This window comes from Cetorhinus maximus, chromosome 22 (assembly GCF_964194155.1).
Source record: "Cetorhinus maximus chromosome 22, sCetMax3.hap1.1, whole genome shotgun sequence".
In the NCBI taxonomy this organism is placed as follows: domain Eukaryota; kingdom Metazoa; phylum Chordata; class Chondrichthyes; order Lamniformes; family Cetorhinidae; genus Cetorhinus; species Cetorhinus maximus.
Genome location: NC_135900.1, coordinates 46,868,019 through 46,892,186, shown reverse-complemented (window position 1 = coordinate 46,892,186; position 24,168 = coordinate 46,868,019). Strand labels below are relative to the sequence as shown.

Below are 24,168 nucleotides of genomic sequence, written 5' to 3'. Positions count from 1 at the left end.
GGAAAAGCATATGAACCATGACAGAAGAGAGCAATTTACTGATCCAGAGGGCAAACGGATGGATGGCACAGGGTCAGTGTTGATTTCTCTAGCTTATGGCAGCAGCCTTCTTCTCTCTAGTCGAAGTGTTAGGAAACTCTTACGCCGGGTTTCCTTCATCTGAAGAAGGCAGCTGCATGACGAAGACTGCTTCCTGCCTCCCAGAAACTGTTAATATACTTTATTTCTAGGGGCTATTTGTTTACCCTAGTCAGTCACTTGTTCAAATAGCTATGGGCAGTGACCGCAGGACAGGTATCCAAGGTGTCAGGGCGTATTTCCTTATCCATCACTTTAGCTTAAGATCACCTTTTAGTTTACCTCATGCTGGTAGCCATTTGCTAGGTTTTGCTAGACAATTGGTATAGATAAGAGGTATAAGATGCCATCCTATCAACTTGGGGATGTCAACATTGAAGCCTGAACCAGGAGACCTCGACATTTCTAGGGACCGTCTGTGTTTCACAGAGAGTAGAGAAACTACTTTTCTGCAAGATGACCTCATACTATGCCTACTAGTACCATTTCTTAGTGTTGCCTCCTCCACAATAACATTAGATTTGTGTGCTTTGTTCAGGGCTCAGTAATACTCCTGGGCATCCATTTCTCCTATGTTCAAGAGCACCATGTGCACCCAGGTTCTGCAGCTCATGTATAGACTGGTGACTACAGACTTGTGTCTGTAGTGTCTCACGTGTGTCTCGTACAGCATTCGCCTTGCTAGACCTAAGAAGGTCATTGAAATGCTTGTGGCACTGAATCCATGTCCTCTTCATAACACGGTGGCTACTTACAGCACGAACCACCTACAAACATGCCTCCTTCATTTGGCTGGATGGCCTTCTCCTACCGCTTCCATGGAAAAGAATGCTTCTCCATGTTGCACAACCTTCAAAAGTGCCCCTAAGAAGGCATCAGAGAAACACAGAGCAGTCCTGGTACAGGTGCCTGTCCTGGTACAGGTGCCTGTCCTGGTACAGGTGCCTGTCCTGGTACTGACCTGCTGCTCTGCTTCTCCTCTATCTGTGGATGAAACAGCCAGCACCATGATTGCTGCTGTTATTCCTTTAAATTCTGTACAGGTTCAACCTAAACCACCACTAATTGGATTGGGATCTCGACCCATGCCCAATTAGTGGCCTTTTCTTCTAAAATCTGTCACACATCTATTTCCGATGGGGTGTGGGGTCAGGACCCAGAAGTTCACCCAATGTTGGGTCTGAACCCCAGAATGAAAATTCAGCCTCTGGGCTCTTCACATGCACAGTTTTGCCTGAAAATCCAGATGCTGATGTCAGTGATTTTACACTTACCCATTGGGTGCTCTGTTGAGGCTGCAATCAAGTAGAAATTATTGAATTGATGACTATATTTCCTTTTACTCTGTTAGTCTCGCTGCAAAAACCTTTGAAAAAGTTACGCATTGTTAATGAGATGTAACTGGGTTTTAATAGTGTATTAAGTTCATAATTACCACCAAAAAACTCTGACTCTGGAATACTAATATTTATATTTATGGAATTTTCAATTTCTTCATTATGATAAATTTTACATTTTATTTACTTGTTTATACCTTAATTTCTACCTTATTCCCAATCATTTATTTCACTCTTTGTAAATTTTGTTTAAAGATGAAAAATTTAGTTCATTTTACTTTCTGGTTTGCTCCCTGTGAGAGTACTTAATGGGGTTGGCTGCTTACCCTGTATGATGACACCACTATTGCTGAACTCTTGATATGGCCCCAGACTCAAACTGACTTTTGCTTCTTCAGCTTCTGCTTCGGTTGTGTCAGCATCACAGATTACCATCCATATTCTGCCAACATTTACGAATGTGGTTAACAGTGACATAATGACCACATAGGCCAGAATTTTCTCAACAGCATGCGGGAGCGAGCGTCCTGACGTCACCACACGCCATCACGATATTTAGGTGGGCAGGCGCGCAAAGTTCTCCGATGTGCGGCGGCCATTAGGTAATCACCCACTTAAGGCCCTTGAGGCAGCAATTGTCTGTTATTTTTCAGGGCCAATGCGATCTTCAGGATGTCGCATGGGCGCAATGGCAGGCGGGTAGGCCACATTTGTATAAACCTCATCCACGGGCGGGGGGTTGCAAGTGGTATTTGTCAGATATTTAATTGTGAAACTTACTGATACTTGCCTGTGTGAGCAGGAATACTTCAAAACTCTTCACAGCTGCTTGGACAGGAGTATGAGCCATCAGGTCAGGACTCTGTAGTAAAGATCATTTCCGCGGCCTGCAGGTTTCAGGAAGCCTTCCCTTGGCCTGGGAATGGGAGTTGTGCTATCCACTGGAGGCACCTCCTCTGTGGAGGAAGGGAGGGCCAGAAGGGGGAGGAGGCCAGGAGTCCACAATCAGCCTCCAGGGGAGCCACCTTTGGGAGGAGAGGGCTAAGAGGAAGTCCAAGGTGGAAGGGGCCGCAGAAGACTCCACTATCCTGCTGCCAGGGTATAAAGGCGGTGAAGCAGCTACCTCAATATGTCTGAGGTGCAGTGCCGAAGGAGGCTCCGTCTCTCAAGGGAGACAGTCATCTCCATCTGTCAGATGGTAGGCCCTGAGATCTGCGCAAACTATGTGGGTGGGCATCCCATGCCAGTGGCTCTGAAGGTCACGGCTGCCCTCAACTTCTATGCCTCCAGCTCTTTCCAGGGGTCGATGGGTGATCTTTGCGGAGTCTCCCAGTCAGCTGTCCACACTTGTATCAAGCAGGTTACAGACGCTCTGTTCAGGCGTGAATTGACTTTCATCCTCTGCCGCTGGGACGAGGCCAGCCAGACAGAGCGAGCCAGAGGCTTCGCAGCGATTGCTGGCTTCCCCCGCATCCAGGGTTCAATCGACTGCACACATGTGGCCATCAAGGCGCCAGCGGGTGAGCTGGGTGCCTTCGTCAACCGGAAGGGATTCCACTCCTTGTACGTGCAGATAGTGTGTGATCACAAGGTACAGATTCTGCAAGTCTGTGCAAAATACCCAGGCAGCTCCCACGGCGCTTACATCCTCAGACACTGCCAGGTTCTGAGGCTCTTCAGTGCTCCAGCCCGGCTGGATGAATGGCTGCTAGGTGACAAGGGCTATCCTCTCAAAAGGCAGCTCATGACGCCTCTCCGCCATCTAAGAACAGAAGCTGAGCAGCAGTACAATAGGAGCTACACCTCCACAAGGGCGATGTTAGAGAGAACCATAGGTCTTCTCAATATGCGCTTCCGATGCCTGGACCGTTCAGGGGGCGCACTTCAATGCCCCCCAGATCGTGGGTCGCTGATAGCAGTTGCATGCTGCGCTTTCCACAATCTTGCGCTGGAAAGGGGTGGCGCAGTGGACAAGAAGATGTAGATGCAAAAACAAGAATACCTGGAAAAACTCAGCAGGTCTGACAGCATCTGCAGAGAGGAATAGAGTTAACGTTTCAAGTCCGAATGACTCTTCATCAGAACTAAGGAAAAATAGAAAGGAGGTGAAATCCATCTACGTATGTAGACGCAGTTGCTCCGGCTGCTCACGATGAGTCCAGCAGTGAGCCCGAGGATGAGCACGCACAGGCGAACGCTGAGGAGGTAGACGCTGACCCGGGCACACTCCAGAGAGGCAGGGACACCCGGGAGGCTTTAATCCAATGAGCCTTCAGCTAGCACACCACAGATGAACCTCCAACACAAGCCAAGGCTACAGGCTCCATACTCGATACCTGAGTGCAAAATCTGCTTGGATAGGAACATTAACTAAGGGCTTTGTTAGAAAAGCTCAATGTCACACAACTCACTCATAACATCATGGATAACCATCCACCTGCAAAAGAAAGGAGTCACCATGAGCCATGCTCACATATCAAAATTTAATGATTTAACAAAATGAAGTTCAGAAAAAATAATTACGAAGATGCAACACATCACATCAAGTGGTCATGAACTAATAGCGGGGCAACATAAAGGTGAGAAACCTCTGGTGTGCCTAAGGTGCATTAAGTTTACGCTTATGGGTGCTACATCTAGGTGCTCCCTCCTCACTGGCACTGACATGTGAGACAGCCTGCTCACTGTGCTGTTCTGTTGGCCTCGATGATCTTGGCGGCCATCCGCTGGCCCGTGGAGTCTTTGATGGCCCCGCCTAGGAGGGAGCGGCTAGTTCCACAGCTGCCTCATCGGATGACACAGTCACTGGCAGAGGGGCAGAGGAGCTGCTGCCCTCATTTGAAGCTCCCTGAGAGGAGCCCGTGGAGGCGACAGGCAGCTGCGCCAACATGAGGTCGCTTCAGACCTTCCTGCTCACCGTAGATGGATCGGCACCGAGCTAGGATACTTGGTGCCCAAACCATCTGGCACCGACCAGCTGAGGTCAATGCTGCTGTGAGGGCTTGCAGGTCCGTGCACAACCCCAGGTTGTCCTGGAGGAGCTTCTCCAAAGAGTCGCCACTCTCTTCATGGAGGAAGCATGGCGCTCGACCATGAGGCTCATTTCATCAGTGATGCTCCGCGTGGACTCCTGCAGCAAGGAGACCATGTCACACATAGCCTCATGTATCTCCGCCAGATCCTCCCGCACACCCCTGCTGCACTTCCAGCATTTGCTGCCTGACGGACAACTCCAGAGGCACATCAACAGTCCGACCGAGCATGTGCCTGGTCCCCTGCTCTCGCTGCTGTGCCCCGGGACACTAGCTGATGATCTAATTCCCACCGAGGTGCTAGTATCTGCACTGGTGCCTGCCAGGCAGAGATTGTGTGACGCTGGTGAGTCAAAATGTTCAGAGCCCTCAGCTGTGAGAGTTGGCCCCTCTGCCTCCTCCTCCCAGCCCTGCTCCGGTGACGCTGAAAGGAAGAACAAGGACATTTGATTAGTTAAAATGGAGACAATGTCAATGTGCCTGCCTGTCCCCCGGATCATTATGCACTCATCCTTCCAAAACCAATGGTCAACCCATGTTGCAAACTTAAATCACTTAGCATTCAGCAGTGCCATGGCTGCTGGGACACACATGGTGACCTCAGTGCTCGGCAAACATACCTCCCCGGGGCACCCCAGCCTCACCGCCTCCAGTGGACCTGGGCGCATGGCGCTTCTCCGATCCATGGCCATCTGCTCGAATCTAGTCACAACAGCCAACTGGGCCTGGCCTCCGCCAGTCCGCATCCGCTCGGTGGCATTGTGTGCAGTCTTCTCCTGAAAAGGAGAGAAGAGCATCGATTAGTCCAGCCTGTAGTTGGATTCTCATCACATCCCTGCCACCCCAACCAGAGTGGGACATTGCAGGCCTCTAGTTCCTCGTTACCCCGCAGCTGCCACACACTCACACAAAGAAGCCAGGGCTGATCCCCCCCTTGCCCAAATGCTGCCTCCAGCACATTTGACAACACAAGGTGTAGCCTTGCAAAGCAAGGAGGCACAAGCACATCGAACGCAAATCCAGCAGATGGATTGGCGCCACACCACTTGGAAGCTCCCCTCCCAGCATGTTAGCACCAGACTTCTGACATGCTTTGCTATTCTAGCACTATACCTAGGTGCAGATCCTTGCGTTTGCTCATGAATCTATACTCTGGGTGTCAGTGTCACACATGCTGTGGGTGCAGAACCACTTTCAGCACTTCCCTCTCAGGGTGAACTAGGCATGGGCAATATCTGCTGGCCCACCCAGCGAGGGAAACATGCCGTGAAGGATTCAATGCTGTAACAGCACTCAGAGTTGTTGGGGGCGGGGTGGTGGTGGTGGTGGTGGTTGGGGGGAGTGGCATTCAGGCGAAAGGCTGCCAGCTGCATTAAGTGACCTCTGCCAACATGGTACTCACCCTTCCTGAGCGCAGGAGGTCGTTGATTCTCTTGCGGTACTGGACCCACGTGCGTCGCACCACATCATGGGAGGAGCTCACTGTCTTGGCCACCTCCTCCCAGGCACATTTGGTCAGGTGGGGGGGCCTCCTCTTCCCGTCACTCGGAAGCAGGATCTCCCGCCCACGTAAAAGGGCGGTGCGCAGCAGATTGCGAGCGTCGATCGGCTGAATATCCAAGGAGGAGAAAATTCTCCCCAAAGCGTTTGTTTATTTTCTAAAATGTTGCAGTTTTCCCTGTGACGCAGTGTGTAAATGTATCTTATGATACGGCACTAAGCTTCACACCACAGGGAAGGGTCCAAGTTCACTTCCTGGTCTGTGCTGAATTAGTTGATTTTTCATGTAATGATGTTGATGATACACTTGGCCTCTATCTCCCTTAGCTACAGTGGAGAAAATCAGTCAGGGTTATAACTCAAGCTTATTGGAAGGTGCCAATTTAGACAGGACTGGTTAAGTTCCAATACCCATCATGATTTGTAGTTAGTCTAGGCTCATGCAATAATGGCCTCAAGAGCAAAGTACCCTAAAGACTGCCATCATCTGCCATATCTCACTGTATGTTGCTTTTTGTAGGACAGGAAGGAGAAAAGGGTAAGAAAATTGTGGAGGGAGCAATTATTTTTTAACTTGTTTTTTTTATTTCGTAGATACTGCAAACAAAGTCCTTTTGGCACTTTTCACTGGTGAAATGCTGCTTAAGATGTACAGTCTTGGACTTCAAGCTTACTTTGTATCACTCTTTAACCGTTTTGACTGTTTCATTGTCTGTGGAGGAATCCTTGAGACTATTCTAGTGGAGACCAAGATTATGTCCCCGCTTGGTATTTCAGTGCTTCGCTGTGTGCGGCTTCTGAGGATATTTAAAATTACAAGGTAATAAGTTATTTTTTTCATTTTTTGATATTTACATTTTTATCGAACAAATAAAATGTATGCACACCTGTCAGGGTAAGAATACAATTATATAAAGGAATCAAATGAATTGACCTGATCACTTATAAGTGCTGCAGTAAATCTAATTCAACACCATTAATTAGACATAATTTATAATGTATTCTGTTCAACACATAAATTAAAAATTAATCTGCAAATCATTAGGTAAGATAAATACAGATAACCAAAGAGAACTTCAGTGATATTTGTGATTTTGCACATTTGATCAAGAATGGACAGAAATCAAGCAACATAAATATTCATTATTTTATTGTTGTAAAATATAGAATTTCTCTCAGTTTAGAATACCTTTATTTTGAACAGATTAATTAAGCTCTCAAATCAAGTACAGTTGCATTAATTAGAATGGGATGTAACACCCTCTGCATTAAAATATGAAATTTTGGGACTGCATTCTCATGTGCAGCATAAATATTTGGAAACTATATAAATTGAGTATAAGATAATAAATCTATTAAGAATTAATTTCCAAAAAAGAACTCTTTTTATTTTAAGTAAGTGGTAAATTTAGGGATTGGATGGTGGTTTGGAAAGATAGCATTCTCCTTTTATCTGTGATAAAGTTTGAATGCAACCCAAACTAATAGGGTGAAACTTTGCCCTCCACCTATGCACTGTAAAAATATCTAAATATTATTTAGCTGAAGCAAAAGAGGCATGTCAAAACCAGTCTGGAAGAATTAAGATAATAAAGTACTTAAGAATGTCAGTCCTAAAATTGTGAATAAGTGCATAATTACCTTCTTTGTTTCTATTTTTAGATATTGGAATTCCTTGAGTAACTTGGTAGCTTCCCTTTTGAATTCAGTTCGTTCAATTGCTTCTTTATTGCTGCTTCTCTTCCTTTTTATCATCATTTTTTCACTCTTGGGTATGCAACTTTTCGGAGGAAAGTTCAATTTTGATGAGATGGAAACAAAACGGAGTACATTTGATAACTTTCCTCAGTCCCTCCTCACTGTCTTTCAGGTATGTAATGGTTACTTTTAACACTATATACATTGTCAAAGCGCTGAAACTGGTTGCAGCCTGGTAACTATATTATTAGTGTAGTTAACTCCAAATGAATAAAACATTTTTAAACCTTTATTTATCCACTGTCCTAAATGCAAAGTACTTTATATGGTTACACTTAGTGACTTGTTTATCTTTCAGGATCATAAATTAGTTAATGAGATTTCCTCAATGATTCTCCCATTTTGCTATCATAGCTCCAGCTTGAAGGAAGCAATATGCCCAGCACAGGGTCCACGCTGGAGGGTAAGCTTCCTCAACATGACAGAGCAAGAGTACCTCAGGGTACTCAGGCTTTTGCGATAGTAATTTCTGACATCAGCAGCCTCCTGGAAGAAGACCTTCTTCCAAGAGGGCCAGGTGGATGCACATTACCAGTGGCTGTCAAAATCACTACAGCCCTGAATTTCTTCACCTCTGGGTCCTTCCAGGAATCTACTGCTGACATCTTCAAAATTTCTCAGTATGCTGCCCATACGGCTTTTGATAAGGTAACACATCAAAGGTTATTGTGGAAAATAAAAGCTCATGGTGTAGGGGTAACATATTGCCATGGATAGAAGATTGGCTAGCTAACAAGAAACAGAGAGTAGCCATAAATGGGTCATTTTCTGGTTGACAAGATGTAACGAGTGGTGTGCCACAGGGATCAGTGCTGAGGCCTTAACTTTTTTACAATTTATATAAATAACTTGGATGAAGGGACCGAAGGTATGGTTGCTAAGTTTGCTAATGATACAAAGATAGGTAGGAAAATAAGTTGTGAAGAGGGCATAAGGAGGGTACAAAGGGATATAGATAGTTTAAGTGAGGAGGCCAAGATCTGGCAAAAAAGAGTATAATGAAGAAAAATGTGAAATTGTCCATTTTGGCAGGAACAATAAAAAAGAAGAGTATTATCTAAATGGTGAGAGATTGCAGAGCTCTGAGGTGCAGAGGGACTTGGGTCTCCTAGTGCATGAATTGCCAAAAGTGAATATGCAGATACGGCAAGTAATTAGGAAAGCTACCGTTTATTGTGAGGGGAATTGAATACAAAATTAGAGAGGTTATGCTTCAGTTTACGGGGAATTGGTGAGACCACATCTGGAGTACTGTGTACACTGTTGGTCTCCTTATTTAAGGATGTAAATATATTGGAAGCAGTTCAGAGAAGGTTTACTAGACTAATACCTGGATGGGAGGGTTGTCTTATGAGGAAAGGTTGGACAGGCTAGGCTTGTATCCACTGGAGTTTAGAAGAGTAAGAGGTGACTTGATTGAAACATATAAGATCCTGAGGGGTATTGACATGGTGGATGTAGGAAGGATATTTCCTCTTGTGGGAGAATCTATAACTAGGGGTCACTGTTTAAACATAAGAGGCCGCCCATTTAAGACAGAGATGAGGAGAATTTTTTTCTCTCAGAGGGTCATGAGTCTTTGGAACTCTTTTCCTCAAAAGGTGGTGGAGCAGAGTCTTTGAATATTTTTAAGGCAGAGCTAGATAGATTCTTGATAAGCAAGACCATAATTTTGGTCTGCAGGTTACACACTGCACAGGGAAGAGGCCCTGGACTGAGACACCTGCCTTTATCTTTTGTAGGAAACAAGGTTTCACATTTGAGTGACACGAATACTGCTCATCATAACAAGGCCGCTACATCTTGGTGCTCCCCTGACATCCACAGCGGAGGTGGAGGCATCCTGATGACTGCTATGCCTTGTCTGTGATGACCTTGACTGGCGTCCTCTGGAGGGCTGAGACCTGGAGGACCCCGGCCTGCTTTTGGGGTCCTGCTGTGTGGCAGTGGCACTGTCCTCAGCCTATGGGGCTGGATGCTGGGGTCACAGGAAGACGGGATTCAGATGGGCTGGACACTCCCCAAGTCACCTGGGTGGATAGCCCTGGGGTGTACATCTGCTGGTCCTCCTCCCAATGGGTGTCTGAGCACCCCTGGCTGTCTCCTTGAGGAGAAGGGGAAGCTGGAGTGAGATTGAGCTGCCCTGCACCCGTCTTGCGTTGACATTGTTGGAGGCCAACTATGGCATCAGCGATTGAGTTCAGCCTGCGCAGCAGTGCAGGACTAATGTCCTGGACCAAGATCTACATGACGGCTGCTATCCAACCAGTGTTGACATTGGTGTGTTGGCCTCCTGGCGCTATCACCTCAGACTGAAGGTGGACGGACTCCTCCATCATGCCTTGCAATCTGAAGAATGCAGCAGACATCCCTTCCTGATGTTCCGGGGCTTGCCTTTGCAGTTCCAGCAACTGAGGTATGAGGTATAAGTCCAGAGGCTCATCATCTGACTCAGCAGATTTATGGCCTCCAGCCGTCCTCTGAGTACCAGAAACCTGGGAAGTCCTTGTCGGCGCTTTCCGTGGATCAGACAGTGCAATGTGCTCACCAGGTTGTGATCCCGAGGCTACTCTAAAACTAGGTCCCACCAAGGTGGAGGTTGTGGGTGAGCATTGCGACGAGTCTTCAATTGGGGTTTCAGCAGATTCCTGTTCTGAAGTGTCTGCAGAGCTTGAGTCAAGAACCTGGGTTGTGTACTCCCTCGGCTGTTTCCTAGATGTCCCTGTGAAAGCAAGGAGAGATAATTAGTGCATGGCAGTGGCCTATGAAACAGGACACATCACCCACAGCATTGTTGTCTGATGGATGTTGCACTGCTGGACCCTCACTTATTAAAGCACCACCAACCTCACCGTCAGCACAAGACCGGTCCAGATCTTTGACAGCCAGCAGTATGACTCTATTTTCAAAGGCTGTTAGAACCTTGATGTTGGTCATTCCTTTACCAGCCTGGGACTTCTCCCTCTTGTGTGCCAGCTTGTCCTGCATGAATACAAATGGAGAGAGTGTTAGCAGGATGCCTACCAGGCAAGATGCAGTATGCCTGCATGTGTGGGTGGTGAGTGATCCCATGGACGGGATGAGGACAATGAAGGTGTGTGTGAGAGAGAATGAATGGTGATGTCCCTTGAACTTGCAGCGTGTGAGGTCCCTCTAGATGTGTGATGAGTTTGTGAGTGTGTGATGAGAAGAGTGACTTACCCTGGCGTAATGGAGGAAATCATTCATCCCCTTGCAGTACTGGATGGCTGCCCTCTTTTGCAGGGCGTTGGCACTGACCACGCTGCCACCACAGCGGTGATGTTGCTGCCCTTCCTGAAGCCAGAGCGGGACATCACGGCGAGCCTTTACAGCATCCAAAAGGCATTCCAGGATGCATCACTGAATTGGAGGATTGCAGTCTTCTTGCCTTTCAGGGCCACATCTTCTGTGCATCAGTCCTGAGCTGCAAGCACTGAGAGGTGTGCGCACAGCTGCACTTTAAATATGGCACCTGGCATGAGGAGGCGGCAAGGTGACGGTATGGTGGTAGATGAGAGCCCATCTGCCATGGAAACAACGTGTTTCCCAGGAATGCATGACTAATAAGGTGGGATTAGGACGATGTGACGTGAAAAGCCGCCATTGCGGCCGGTGGATAAAACATTCTTTTTCCCGCCCCCTGCTGCACTTAGTGCAAATCTGGGGAAATTCCGCCCATAGATACTTAATTTTGGTGGACATTTTCTCTCATAAGTAGGATATTGTCTGATATCAGGTGCAGTCTCAGTTAACTCACGTTCTTCATCTGATATATCGCTGACGGAATCGGATTCAATGCTTACGGATGCTGTTTTCGGTGCTTTGAAGAAGGATGTATTTCATGTGATGATTTGCGAACTGAGCTTTGCAATGATCATTGATCCTTTTGTGTTAGTCACAACAAATGAGTGAATGCCATAGGGGGTTCTTCGCTTTCCAATATGACCATCACAAGCAATTTATCTACTGCCTTTAGGGATGTGGCTCTAAATTTCATGTTTTACTCTGTATTTACCTTCATTTGATCATTCTGTTCTCGTTCATGTTCATGTACATGTGGGCCGTTAGCTCCACGAGGTAACTCAGCACAATGTGTCTGCATAGGATGTGCAAAGATGAGTGCAGCTGGATTTTTTCCAGTAGTCGAGTAAGGAGTTGCTCTGTAATTGTGAAGAAAGCAATACAACTCTTGCTTCCACTACTTGCTGTCAGCTGTAGATGTAGTTGCATCTATCACTGTTTTCAAGGTTTGAATAAATCTCTTGACTTCTTCATTCACGCTTGGCCGTGAGGTGCGATTTTTCAATAAGTGAAACCCAGGTAGTTCGAGAACTTAATGAACTCATCGTTGTTGTCCATTGTCACTTCTCACCATTTGAGGGATTCCAAATAAAGTGAAAATCTCGTCAAACTTTGGGATGGCTGCTTTCGTTGAAGTTGATGTAACTATTTCCATGACTGGGAATCTGCCATAGTCATTAGTGACAACAAGCAGGTGTTTACCAGTGAGCAAATCTGCAAAATCAATGCTAACTTCAATCCATGGTCCTGGAGGCAGTTCAGACTTTTTGAGAGGGTCACAAAGATTTGAAATTGTGGTTGCTTGACATGGCAAACACTAATTAAGTTTGTGCTCTATCATGCAGTCAATTTCTGGGAACCAACCCTTCCCTCTAAGGAATTGTTTGGTTGTGACTATTCCCTGAACAGCTTCATATGCTATATTGATAACAAATTCCCCCAATGATTGTGGAGTGACAAGACATTACACGAGATCGGATGTGGATGTAACAGTGAGCCCATTTCAAATGTTATGAAGACCTTGTAGTGTGTAAGCAATTTTGTTTGTACACGTGCTCTCAATCACGTCTTTCCCGTTTCGTGATTCTGCAGCCATCATACATAGTTGCAATTCCTCATTCTGTGTTTTTGCTGCTGTGATGTCAGCTAGGTTTAGGGACTTTGGCACCGCATTTAGGCTTATATAGTTAAGATGTTGTTCAGCAACCTTTTCATCACAACTAGTAGGACTGTCTATTAACAAAGGATGACATGAAAGATAGTCAGGGTTGTGCTCGCCTGGCTGATACTCAACATGGAACTCGCACTCTTGTAGTTTGAGTATTCAACACTATTCACATCAAAACTATGTGGATTGTGGAACATGCTTATTAGTGGTCTGCGATTTTTACTTCAAACTCACTTCCATGGAAATGTAAGATACCTCATGTAATTGAGAGCGCTTCTCTCTCTGTTTATGAATAACATTGCTCTGCGGGCATTAGTGATCTGCTTGCCATCACAACAGTTGGTGGGTTGCCTGATTTGTCTTTCTGCAGAAGAATTGCACCTAGGCTAATAGGGCTTGCATCCACAACTAGCTGGGTGGTTTTCTCAGGGTCGAAATAGGCATTTGGGCAACTTGATGCCAACCGTTGTTTGGTCTGGTGTGCAGCCTGCTTGTGTCGTTTGGTCCACTCTTATCAGATCACATGGCGGGGTTGTGGGTAGATAACGTAGCAAGGTCAGGAATGAAGTGGTTACAGTATGTGATGAGTCCTAGCAGACTCTGGAATTCCTGCTCATTTGTAGGATCTGCAGCATGTGCAACTTTTCGTGGATCAGGCGATATTCCTTAATCCTCTGAACACATGAGTGAAGAATTTGATTCTGTTTTCATTGAATAAGTACTTGTCTTTGTTCAAGATGAAGTTACATTCTCTCACACATTGTAGGCATACATATAAGTGTGTCTCGAGTTCACTTTCAGTACCATAGATGAAAATTTCATCATTAATGTTCAGCCTGCCTTCAAGCCCATGAAGTACAGACTGAATCATGTGCTGAAGTACCTCAGTTGCTGCACTGGCTTCACAATGATCTTGCATTGAAAAAGGCCAATGTGAGTGGAGAATACTATAAGATACCTCAAGTCTTCAGCAGGCTCGATTTCATGGTAGCCTGTATTGAAGTCAAGTTTAGCAAAGTGTTTAGCACCATTCACTTTATCATGCCAATTCATACTCTCCACCCACCCATATGGCCCCTATAGCTCTTCTGCCAAATTAGTGCCAACTTATGCCCCCCACCCACCTGATGACCCCTTATAGCCCCTTTGCCAACTTAGTGCCAACTCATGCCCCCTACCCACCCTCATGGCCCCTTATGCTCTCATGCCAACTCACCCAATATCCACCATAGACAGACTTCAGGAGCTCGGCTGAGATGAAATAAAGTTCTAAATATCTGTCACAGTCTTCACTATAGAAAACAGCGCCCTCAGAAAAGCCCATGAAATACATTTAAGTCCCCTCAAGTGCTTAATCTCTTGTAAAAACAAACATTTGTATTCATTACCCTATATCAAAAACAGCTAATCCCTTAATATCCTCTTTGAGCTGTCAATCAAACTGTGAACTAACAGCCCCTACTGTGATCTAACAGCCCCTACTGTGATAGGTTGTGGAAAGTAGTCAAGCATTAATAATGCTATAATGATAACACTTAGGATTATGTCAACAAACAGTGATTGAAACTGATAGTTTTTTTTCAACTCTCAGACACAGGCAGGCAGTTTCCTCCCCCCCTCTCCCCCACACCTCCCCCATTTTTGAAGCACGGGAAATTTTAATAACTTGACAGCTTGACAGTTCTACAGGCCTTCTCTGCCCTTCAAGAGCACTTATGTCTACTCTATAAATTTGTAACTCACACCCTGTGGGGCAAGGCCCTTGCTCCAGCTAAAATAAGGTCTGTTTGAATTCAGCACTGTGTCCGAATGGCCCTGCAGAGTTTGGGTTTCCCTCATGTGTGAGTCGCATCCTGCCCCTTTCCCAGCCCTCCCCGGCAAAAATGTCTTCTGCTGGGTATGAGGCAGGACTTCCAGGCACAGGGTCCATCCACCATTTTGGATATCTCACAGAGTCTCCATTACTCTGTGAAAATCCAGGCTAAGGTGTCTAAATTAAGTTGAGGTGTGGATGATCCATGATTATGTAAAAACATGGTAGACAATGTTTGAGAGATTGACTTAATAGAATGATGGAACAGGTTCAAAGGGCTGAAAGCCCAACTTCTGTTCCTATAGTCCTACACTCTATCAAGTTGGTTTTGTACCTGTATGTTCATGCATAATATCCTTATTCATCCAAATTAGTATTTATGTCAGGGCATGATAATTTAATGAAAAATTACTCATTTAGTGTTGTGAGGTGCATAACTCACAAATACCAGTCAGATGTGAACGATTTCATCCTTGCCCCATCTTTGGCATGTATTAATGGCCCCAAATAGAAGAGTTATGTATTCTTCTTTTATTTGTCTGGTTTTATAATAGAGACTTCCTTTTACTGTTTTCCATAGATCCTGACAGGTGAAGACTGGAATTCAGTGATGTATGATGGGATAAGGGCATATGGAGGGCCATCTTTCCCAGGAATGCTGGTCTGTATTTACTTCATCATCCTCTTCATCTGCGGGAACTGTATCTTTCTGCTATGAAGAGCACCTAGATCTCAGGCTGTGAGAGGATTTGAAGAACCTAGCTGTTAGAATGGTGAAAGCTAACCAGGTTTATTGAAATAATCACCTAAGATACAATAGTGTATAATCGGAGCAGAACTGCTGGGATTTTGAGATCAGCATCTTTAATTGCAAAACCATGCATCTCTGGATACATTTGCTCCGCATATAATTTTGAAGTGTTTAGGATGAAAAACTGATCAAATTGGTGATAATATTTTATTTTGATGTCACAAAATCATACATTTCTTCAGCATATTAAAAAGTAAATTCAACATAGTATGATGCCATAATATATGACGTTGTTATTGTATATTTTTTGTGTCCAAATTGTATAGGTGTATAGATAACCTGTCATGTTAAATATTGCAGTGATCAAATACTGTAATTGCCTTGACTCTGCCTACAAAAAAAGATATATTATTAAATGTATTCTTGGCCATCGCTGTGGACAATCTGGCTGATGCTGAAAGTTTGACTTCTGCACAGAAGGAGGAGGAAGAAGAAAAGGAGCGTAGAAAACTAGCCAGGTAACAATTTCAGTAATATTTTGTTTCCTGTCTGATTTTGCTGGCCTTTTTTATTAGCTTTTTAAAAATTCTATAGCCCTTTGATTTAACTGTGAAAAGTTAACCCTTAATTCAGCCTGAATCTAGTGTTATATTCACAAAGTCAGTCAAGTAGGCTAAGAATACAAAATTAATCACTGTGGATTTTTGAAGGATCTGTAAATGCTGGCAAAGTTGCATTTATTTTACATCCCTAGAAGCCCACCTTGAATCACTATCGTCCTTATAGTGATGATGATCTTGCAATAATAATTTTTCTTTTTCTTCATAGCATTTTTTTTTTGCAACTGAATGGCTTGGTCTACTTCAGAGATTATTCATTATCTGTCAACTATGTATTTTGAGACTGGAGTAATGCATTGGCCAGATCGGGTGGCAGTGGAGGTTCCTTTCCTAGAAGGGAACTAACGTACCAGTTAGATTCTTACAACAAAACACTGTAGCAGCTTTTTAAATGACTTTCCTGTTGCCATCTCACTAATTATTGGATTTATTGGGCGAAATTTTATGGCAGCAGGATTTTATGTTCCCGCCGAAGCCAATGAGGTTTAGAATGTCCCGCCGCATCTTATGGCCCCGTCCCCGCCGAAATGGGGCCGTAAAATTCTGCCCATTGAATTCGGTTTCACAGCTGACCCTGTTTCTCAGGCAAAAATATAACACTGAAGGACCCAATATCGCGTGCAGCATGCACACTCTTTCTGCATACAATTTTGCCAGATACGTAATCATTCAGGCCATCTGCCTTAAACAGGAGTTAGACATATTGTCCATGCAAGAAATAAAAGAATGTGAGTGACATCCTTGTGGGGTGTTCTGTGCAGTATGTTTTAGTTGTATTTTCTTGTCTTTCTGTTTCTTTAATATTTTATCATATTCATGTTAGTTTTCTCTCTGTTAAGTCTTTGGACAGATATCAAAAACTTCTTGTTTTTGATTGTATTTCAGGGTTTTTTTAATCAAATGATGAATGATTAGTTTCAGTTAGGCATTAAAGAGGAAGGCTCACACTTTGCCAATTGGTGGGAAAATTAGAGGTTAAGGCAACATGTGCCCTCCTCCTAAAGCTAATCTACTGAAGTGTAATAGTGGAGCTCTGTAGATCACCCTTTTATCTCTTGACTCAAGCTTGAGGAAGCATAAGCAAAGAAACAAAAATCATGTTATTCCACAAGACTATTTTATTATTCAGTCATTTGGTAGTACAGAACTTGAGTATTTCTGAAAAAAGAGAAATACTATCGAAGCCTTTTATCTTGCACTGATCAGGATAGCTACGCAAGATAAACCAACAGTAAAGGGAACAACAATTTATACTGCTTGAGAAGAAAGTGCTGATTGGTTGACAAGTGGACTCTAATTGGTAGAAGCGTTGCCATGGAGGATGCAGCAGAGAACTGTCAACTGCCAAGCTTTTGTTTCAAATTCAAACCAGACAGGTCGACTCTGATTGGTCAAGGCATTGCCATGGGGAATGAAGCAGGGAATGGTGGTCTCTCCAACTTTTTGTTTAGTTAGGAAAGGCATTACATGGACATGCTTTTTCAGCCTGCGAAGGATAGGGCCCTGCGTGTGAATATATATGACTTCTAGCTTGTGTAAGTAAGCCACACTGCGAGCCCAACTGGCGATCGTAAATTGATTTTCAGTGTAGTTCTTAGCACAATCAGGATTGTTTAGCAAGTGTTGTCCAATCACGAACCACATCTAATGTTGGATACTATGTTTTGCGTTTTGCAAGCATGGGCTGGCTGGGTACCATCAGTACTTTGCCTGTTATGAACAACCGAAGGGACATGCTGTTTGATGCGATCTGCCTGTGTTTGTGGTGTATGGCCTCCATACTTGGCATCACACCTTCACTGAAATTCACATACCACATTACTCATTTGTGTGATAGGCAGAACATCTTTTTGGCTTGATGGCAGCATCCTGTTAGTGGAGAATACCACTCATGTTGCATTGTGAAAGCGTGCAATGGCTAGCTTCACCTATTGTTCAAATTTTTGAGACACCTTGCCCTTCAAGGGTGATCTGAGGTAGAGTGGGCACTTTTCAGGGCCAAAAGTGATGGCCTTAAGCCCATTTATGGGTTTGCGCAATATACAGCAAGCAATCACGTGATTAGGGTAGCCATTGTCCTGCAAGATGGCTTTGATGCGGCCTATTTCAACATTATGTTTGCACGGTGCACAAATGGTTCAGGGCCTACTTACAAGGTTAACAATAAGGCCAATCATATAGCGCGTGGAACTGTAGAAGTCCCAATGTGTAATTGACCAATGAAGGTAGGCTTGTGGTAGACAGTAGTAGAGAACCCACCAGCAGATTTCTCAACTAGCATGTCGAGGAAGGGAGCTCATTTGACTGCTCCATTTCAAAGGTGAATTTGAGCGCAGAATAGTGCCCATTAAGGCAATGTAAGGAAGTTCTTACATGCAACATGTTCTTAGCCTAACATCAGTTGTAGGGAATATGCTAGAATCTTTTCTGAAGGATAGCTGAGCATTTAGAAAATAATAGCGAGATTGGACAGAGTCAACATGGATTTATGAAAGGGAAATCATGGGCCATAACTTTGACTAGTGTCAGAAAGTGCTGGCCCGCAGAAATTAGGAGAAATAAATATGTTCTTATTTGGTCTTGAAAATTGCGTGGCCACTTCCGTTCATCAGAGCTGCTTGGAGCCTGCAGTGAAAGACTCCTCGCAGGCCCCAGCGAAGTGTAGATCCAGCATATTCAAGGAGGCCATGCCCCCTTTTTTACTGCACTAGCTGCCGTCAAGCAGCTAAGTTTAAAGGGCCAGGGAAATGGACAAGCCAGGGAGAAGGTAAGTAGATAGGATTTGTGGGTTGGTGGTGGTCTGCGGGGGGAGAAACAGAGATCCTGAGGCTGGTGTGGGGGGTGGGGTCAGAGGTTTCGGGGGTGGGGGTTGGAGGTTCCGAAGTCGGGTGGGTGGGGTTGGGGGTGGGGGGTGCGCAGAGGTTCTGAGGTCGGGTGGGGGGGTGGGTGCCGGAGGTTCCAAGGTTGGGAGGTTCGGGGGTTGGGGGCTCCGAGGTCCGAGGTCAGGGGTGGGTCAGGGACTCCGAAGTTAGCGGGATCCGAGGTTGCGGGGGCGGGGGGGGGGTGGGGGGTGGAGGATGAGGGGACTCCCATGAGTGGGGAGATGGTCGGGGATGTAGAGGAGTCCTGCAAAGTCGGCCTGGGCCTTTACAATAGTTGCCCAGAAGTCAGATGAGGTTTTAATTCTTCTAACTTTTTCTGGGTAACTATTGGTATCAGCCTGGCGGAACCATCCAAAGTTTGCAATTTAAATTGCATTTTCAGATGGTTCCCAGCGCAGCACAATTGTACAGAGGAAGTTAGCACTTCTGGGCAATTGCCGTACCAACCCTTACCTGGGTACCCCTCAAATCTGACACTGGGGAGCGCATAAGTTACGGGCCCATGTTTGACAGACCTATAGGAGCTTTTTGAGTATGTTACTAGCAGAATAGATATAGGAGAACCAGTGGATGTGGCGTATTTGAATTTTCAGAAGGCCTTCGATAAGGTCCCATACAGGAAGCAAGTTAGTAAGCAAAATTAGAGCTCATGGGATTTAGATTGGTTAACAGACAGGAAACAGGGAGTACTGATCATCCTCTGATTGGCAGGCTGCACCAGTGGACTTTCCAAGCTGGTTGTGAAGAAGATACTGAGACCAGGATGCTTTCGTAGAGACTGTTTATTGCTTGCCACAAAGCTTACTTCTCCACTCTCACTCCAGACACCCAGTGCTGACTGACTCTTTATATACACATCTGAGTATAATTAACTAATCAATACCCAACACCTGTTCACCTTATTACCTTAAACTACTGGGTATTTAACATCCATCAACAGAACCTATTAGATACTAACAAGCTGTGACTATGGCATACCACAATGATTACTGCTTGTGCCCAGTTATTTGCAATCTATACCAATGATTTGGATGTGGGGACCAAATGTAATATTTCCAAATTTGCTGATGATGCAAAACTTGGCGGCAATGTGAGTTGTGAGGATGATGCAAAGAAGCTAGAAGGAGATTTAGATAGACCAAGTGAGTGAGTAAGAACATGGCAGATGGAATATAATGTGGAAAAATGTGAAGCTATCCACTTTGGTAGGAAAAACAGAAGTGCAGAGTATTTCCTAAATAGGGAGAGATTGGGACATGTTGATGTCCAAAGAGGCCTGGATATTTTTGTTCATAAGTCACTGAAAGCTAACATGCAGGTGCAACAAACAATTAGGAAAGCAAATGGTGTTAGCCTTTATTGCAAGGGGATTTGAGTACAGCATAAGGAAGTCCACTGCAGTTGTATGGAGCCTTGGTGAGACCATGGGGTATTGTGTGCAATTTTGGTCTCCTTACCTAAGGAAGGAAATACTCGCCATAGAGGAAGTGCAACAAAGGTTCACCAGACTGATCCTGGAGATGGCGAGATTGTCCTATGAGGAAAAATTAAGGAGACTAGGCTTGTATTCTCCAGAGTTTAGAAGAATGAGAGGTGATCTCATTGAAGTGTACTAAGTTCTTACAGGGCTCAGCCAAGTAGATACAGGAAGGATGCTTCCCCTAGTTGGGGGGTTGACGGAGGGGTTAGAACTGGGGGAACACAGTCTCAAAATAAGAGGTAAGCCATTTAGGACTGAGATGAGGAGTAAGTTCTTCAGCCAGAGGGTGGTAACTCTTTGGAATTCTCTACCCCAGATTGCTGGGCAGCTCAGTCATTGAGTATGTTCAAAGCATAGGTTGATACATTTCTAGATACTAATGTCATTAAGGGATATGGGGATAGTGCAGGAAGATGGTGTTGAGGTAGAAAATCAGCCATGATCTAGTTAAATGGCAGAACAGGCTCGAGGGGCCGATTGGCCTACTCTTGCCCTTATGTTCCTACTCAGCTGTGGATTTGAATACAGATAGCATATCTACATATCAGAAATATGCATGGTGTAGGAGATTAGGTCATTTCATCGAAGATGCGTTTCTCATGGAAACCAATGAAGATGTTTGTGAGAGCTGGGCCTAGAGGGGATCCATCTGTTGGACCAACATGGTGCTGTTGAAACCAAACTCAACTGCACGGGTTGCTGTGTTCATAAGTTCAATGAATACAGATTTAGACATTGGCGGCGCATCTAGATCGCCATGATATTTTGACGTGTTACAAATGTCTGTGGCTTCCTTGAGTGGTACATTTGTGAATAGGCTAGCAATGTCGAATGTGCACATGGACACAGCATTGCTATTGATATGCAAATCCTGTATGGTCTTTGCAAAGGTGAAGGAGTCCTTCAACATGTATATGGAAAACTTGCTGCACACACATACACAGTGAAGGATTTTTCCTCGGAGTGGCAACAGGGTCGGATTGTGACTCTGTGCCAATTACTTGCGTGATTTTCCTTCCGATCCTGTCTCGATCAACCTTCCGACTCAGGCTGGGCAAGATCCAGGCAGTGCCTAGAGCTGAAGTCCAGCTCCATCGAAGTGAAAGAGGACATGACCCCTTTTTTACCCACCAGCTGCCATAAACTAGGTAAGTTAAAGTTCCCATGAAATTTAAAGGTCCTTGGCAGGCCATGGATAAGGTAAGTGTCTAAGGTAAGTGGTTAGGATTTGGGAGGGGTGGGGGGGGGGCGGTTGGGGTGAAGCAGAGGTCAAGGGAGATCAGTGTTGGGGGGGTCGATCCTCAGGAGGGTTGGACCTCGGGGTAAGGGGTGGGGCTGTTGGGCCTCGGGGGGGGGGGGGGTGGAGGTTCAGGCCTCATGGGGGGGTGTGGGATCCAGCCTCAGTGGAGGTTGGGGTTGGGGAGGTTGGGCCTTGAGGCGGTTAAGAACTCGGTGGGGGGAGGGTGCTCAGGCCTTGGGGGGATTGGGGGGTGGGGGGGTTTGGACCTCAGGGAGAGTGGGGTGATGGGGGGTGTCAGGCCTCAGGGGGGCGGGGGGAGGTCAGGCTTCAGGGGTCATGGGGGCGTTGGGCCTTGGGGGCGGTAGAAGCTCAGGCCTTGGGTGGGGTGGGAGGGCTGAACCTCAGGGGGATGCCAGGTCTCGAGAAAGAGATCAGGCCTTGGGGGGGTCGGGTCGGGTCAGGTCGGGCCTGTGGGATGGTGCGTTTGGGTCGGCCCTGCCAGGGGTTGATTGGGCCAGGCCGGGTCAGGGGTTTCGGGTCAGGGGGTTGCTAAAGTTAGGTCGGATCATGTCCAGGGGTGTCAGTTCAGGTCTGGCCGGATCTACCAGGGATGGGGGATGGGCCTTGGGCCAGTAAGGGGGTGGGAGTCAGACCCTTGGTGTGGGCAGGGCTCTCGTGCAGCTGGGGGGGATCCATGGGGTGGGGTCGTGGAGTGTGGGGAATACCATGGGGGTGGGGTGTTTAGGTGGGGTTGGGGGGAGTCCTGTGAGGAGACGTGGGAGTGGGGGAGTTCTGTGGGTGGGGTGGTCGAGTGGCTAGGATGTCCCCTGGGGGAACTGGGGCTGGGGGGAGAACCATGGGGTTCCCAGATGTGGGGGAGAGTCAAGCGAGGGGGTGGCCCTGGGCCTTTACAATAGTTACCCAGTATGTAGAAGAGGTTTTAAGTCTTCTAGTTTTTTCTGGGTAACTATTGGTAGAACACAGTCAGAACCATCGAAGTTTGCGATTTAAATCACATTTTCAGATGGTTCCCAGTGCAGGGCACTTGCCAAGAGAAAGTTTGAGTTTCTGGGCAATTGCCATACAAACTCTGGGAACTTTGGAAGGGGATTCCTCAATGCATCTTTGGAGTACCACCCCAATCCGATGCTGGGGATCTCAGCGGTTACGACGTACAAGTTCTGTTTATACTCCTTGTTAACTTTTCTGCAAGTTTTCTCAGAAAAAACTGCTTATGTTTTTAGGAACTCTGGCCCGGAAAAATCAACAGATAATGAGAAGCAACCAATAGATGAGGAAAAGAAAGCAGAAAAAATTGAATTAAAGACAATCACTGCAGATGGAGACATGCCTCCTGCCACAAAGGTTTGTTTAAGGACCTTACATATTTGATTGTTGAAGGCAACCATATTCAACTTTTTAATATGGTTCTTTCCTGCATTATAATTTATTCCTTGGTTGACAAGGCAACCAGATGATCTTCCTCGCACCTACCTATGCCACATTTGAACTTACAGCCAGAATGTGACCAAGAGTGATCTGATGATTCATTACATATTTTTCTCCTTCATTTAGGCAACATTCATGATCTACAAACATTACATTCAACCTGCATGCATAACAATTTGAGGGGTAGTTCTTTTAAGAATATTCAGACTTGAAATTTAAATTAAGTGCTACCAGGGAGTCCCCCAGCGCATCTTTGGGCTACTTCCCGAGTACAACGCCCCAGAGTTCAGAGGTTATGGGCCTATAATTTAAGGTGATGTTATTCAAATCTCAATTTCATTTAATTCACCTTCCATTTTTAAAAATGTTTGTGTTAACATCTCTGTAAAGGGAGTGGAACCAGATCACCATGTACACTTTCCAGCCCCACTAAATTCAGATATGTGCAAAATAGCACAGTCAGTTGAGTGAAAATCTTTTGATTATCTGCATTAACAGTAATTTACACTGGATTTCTGTCCAGATTGCACTTGACAGAAATTTCGGCTCTGGAGGGACTTGGGGGCAGGAAAGCCCCACCAAATCCTCATAGGGTTGCAATTCCTTCATTGTGCTATATTGAGGGTATTTATTAATGAATTGCAAGTAAATTTCTATATGCACTATTTCCTTGAAGTTGATAATACATTTGATATAAAATTGAGTATTAGTCTCTGAGAGAATCATTGAGAAAAGAAAAGAGGCTGGATTTTTAAGTCCTGCAGGTGACAGGAACAGGCAGGAAGGGGATGAAAATAGTGGCTTCAACCAGTGTGCCAGCTTCCCATTGTCGTTCCCGTTGCTGGTGGGTTTCATCAGAGTTGGGGGCGGGGAGTGGGGGGGAAGGCCAGCCCTGAGAACTATCCCAATTCACTAATCAATCCAATTAAGGTTGTTGAAGAGCTCATTGAGAAATTGTTGAGGGACATGTTGAGATTTTGGCGGGATTGCACGAGCTGCACACTGGGTCATGGGCAGATCAGGTGCAAGGGAGGTGACAGTACAGTGAGGAGCCAGTCATGGCTGTCCCAATAAACTAAGTGGTGGATACAAGGAAGGACAGCTCAGAGGGTGTCCCAGCCATTTGTACATAGTTGCCATTGAGTGTGCGCAAGTTGAGGGGAGAGTGTTCTGCACGCACTCAGGCAATGCAGGGAGGTCATCACTCCTGGCATTGCAGAGGCATAAGGAGAAGTAAG

General features: G+C 45.6%; 1 protein-coding gene across 1 annotated transcript in view; it reads left to right on the top strand.

Annotated features, from left to right (window-relative positions):
- The window catches only part of cacna1c (calcium channel, voltage-dependent, L type, alpha 1C subunit), a 1,337,968-nt gene that overhangs the window by 834,764 nt on the left and 479,036 nt on the right, over positions 1–24,168 (top strand). Inside the window, exons 13-17 of the mRNA XM_078568241.1 lie at positions 6,542–6,767; positions 7,610–7,817; positions 15,089–15,209; positions 15,663–15,777; positions 22,726–22,846. Of these exons, the coding sequence (XP_078424367.1) occupies positions 6,542–6,767; positions 7,610–7,817; positions 15,089–15,209; positions 15,663–15,777; positions 22,726–22,846 (791 nt within the window). The remainder of the gene's footprint in view (positions 1–6,541; positions 6,768–7,609; positions 7,818–15,088; positions 15,210–15,662; positions 15,778–22,725; positions 22,847–24,168) is intronic.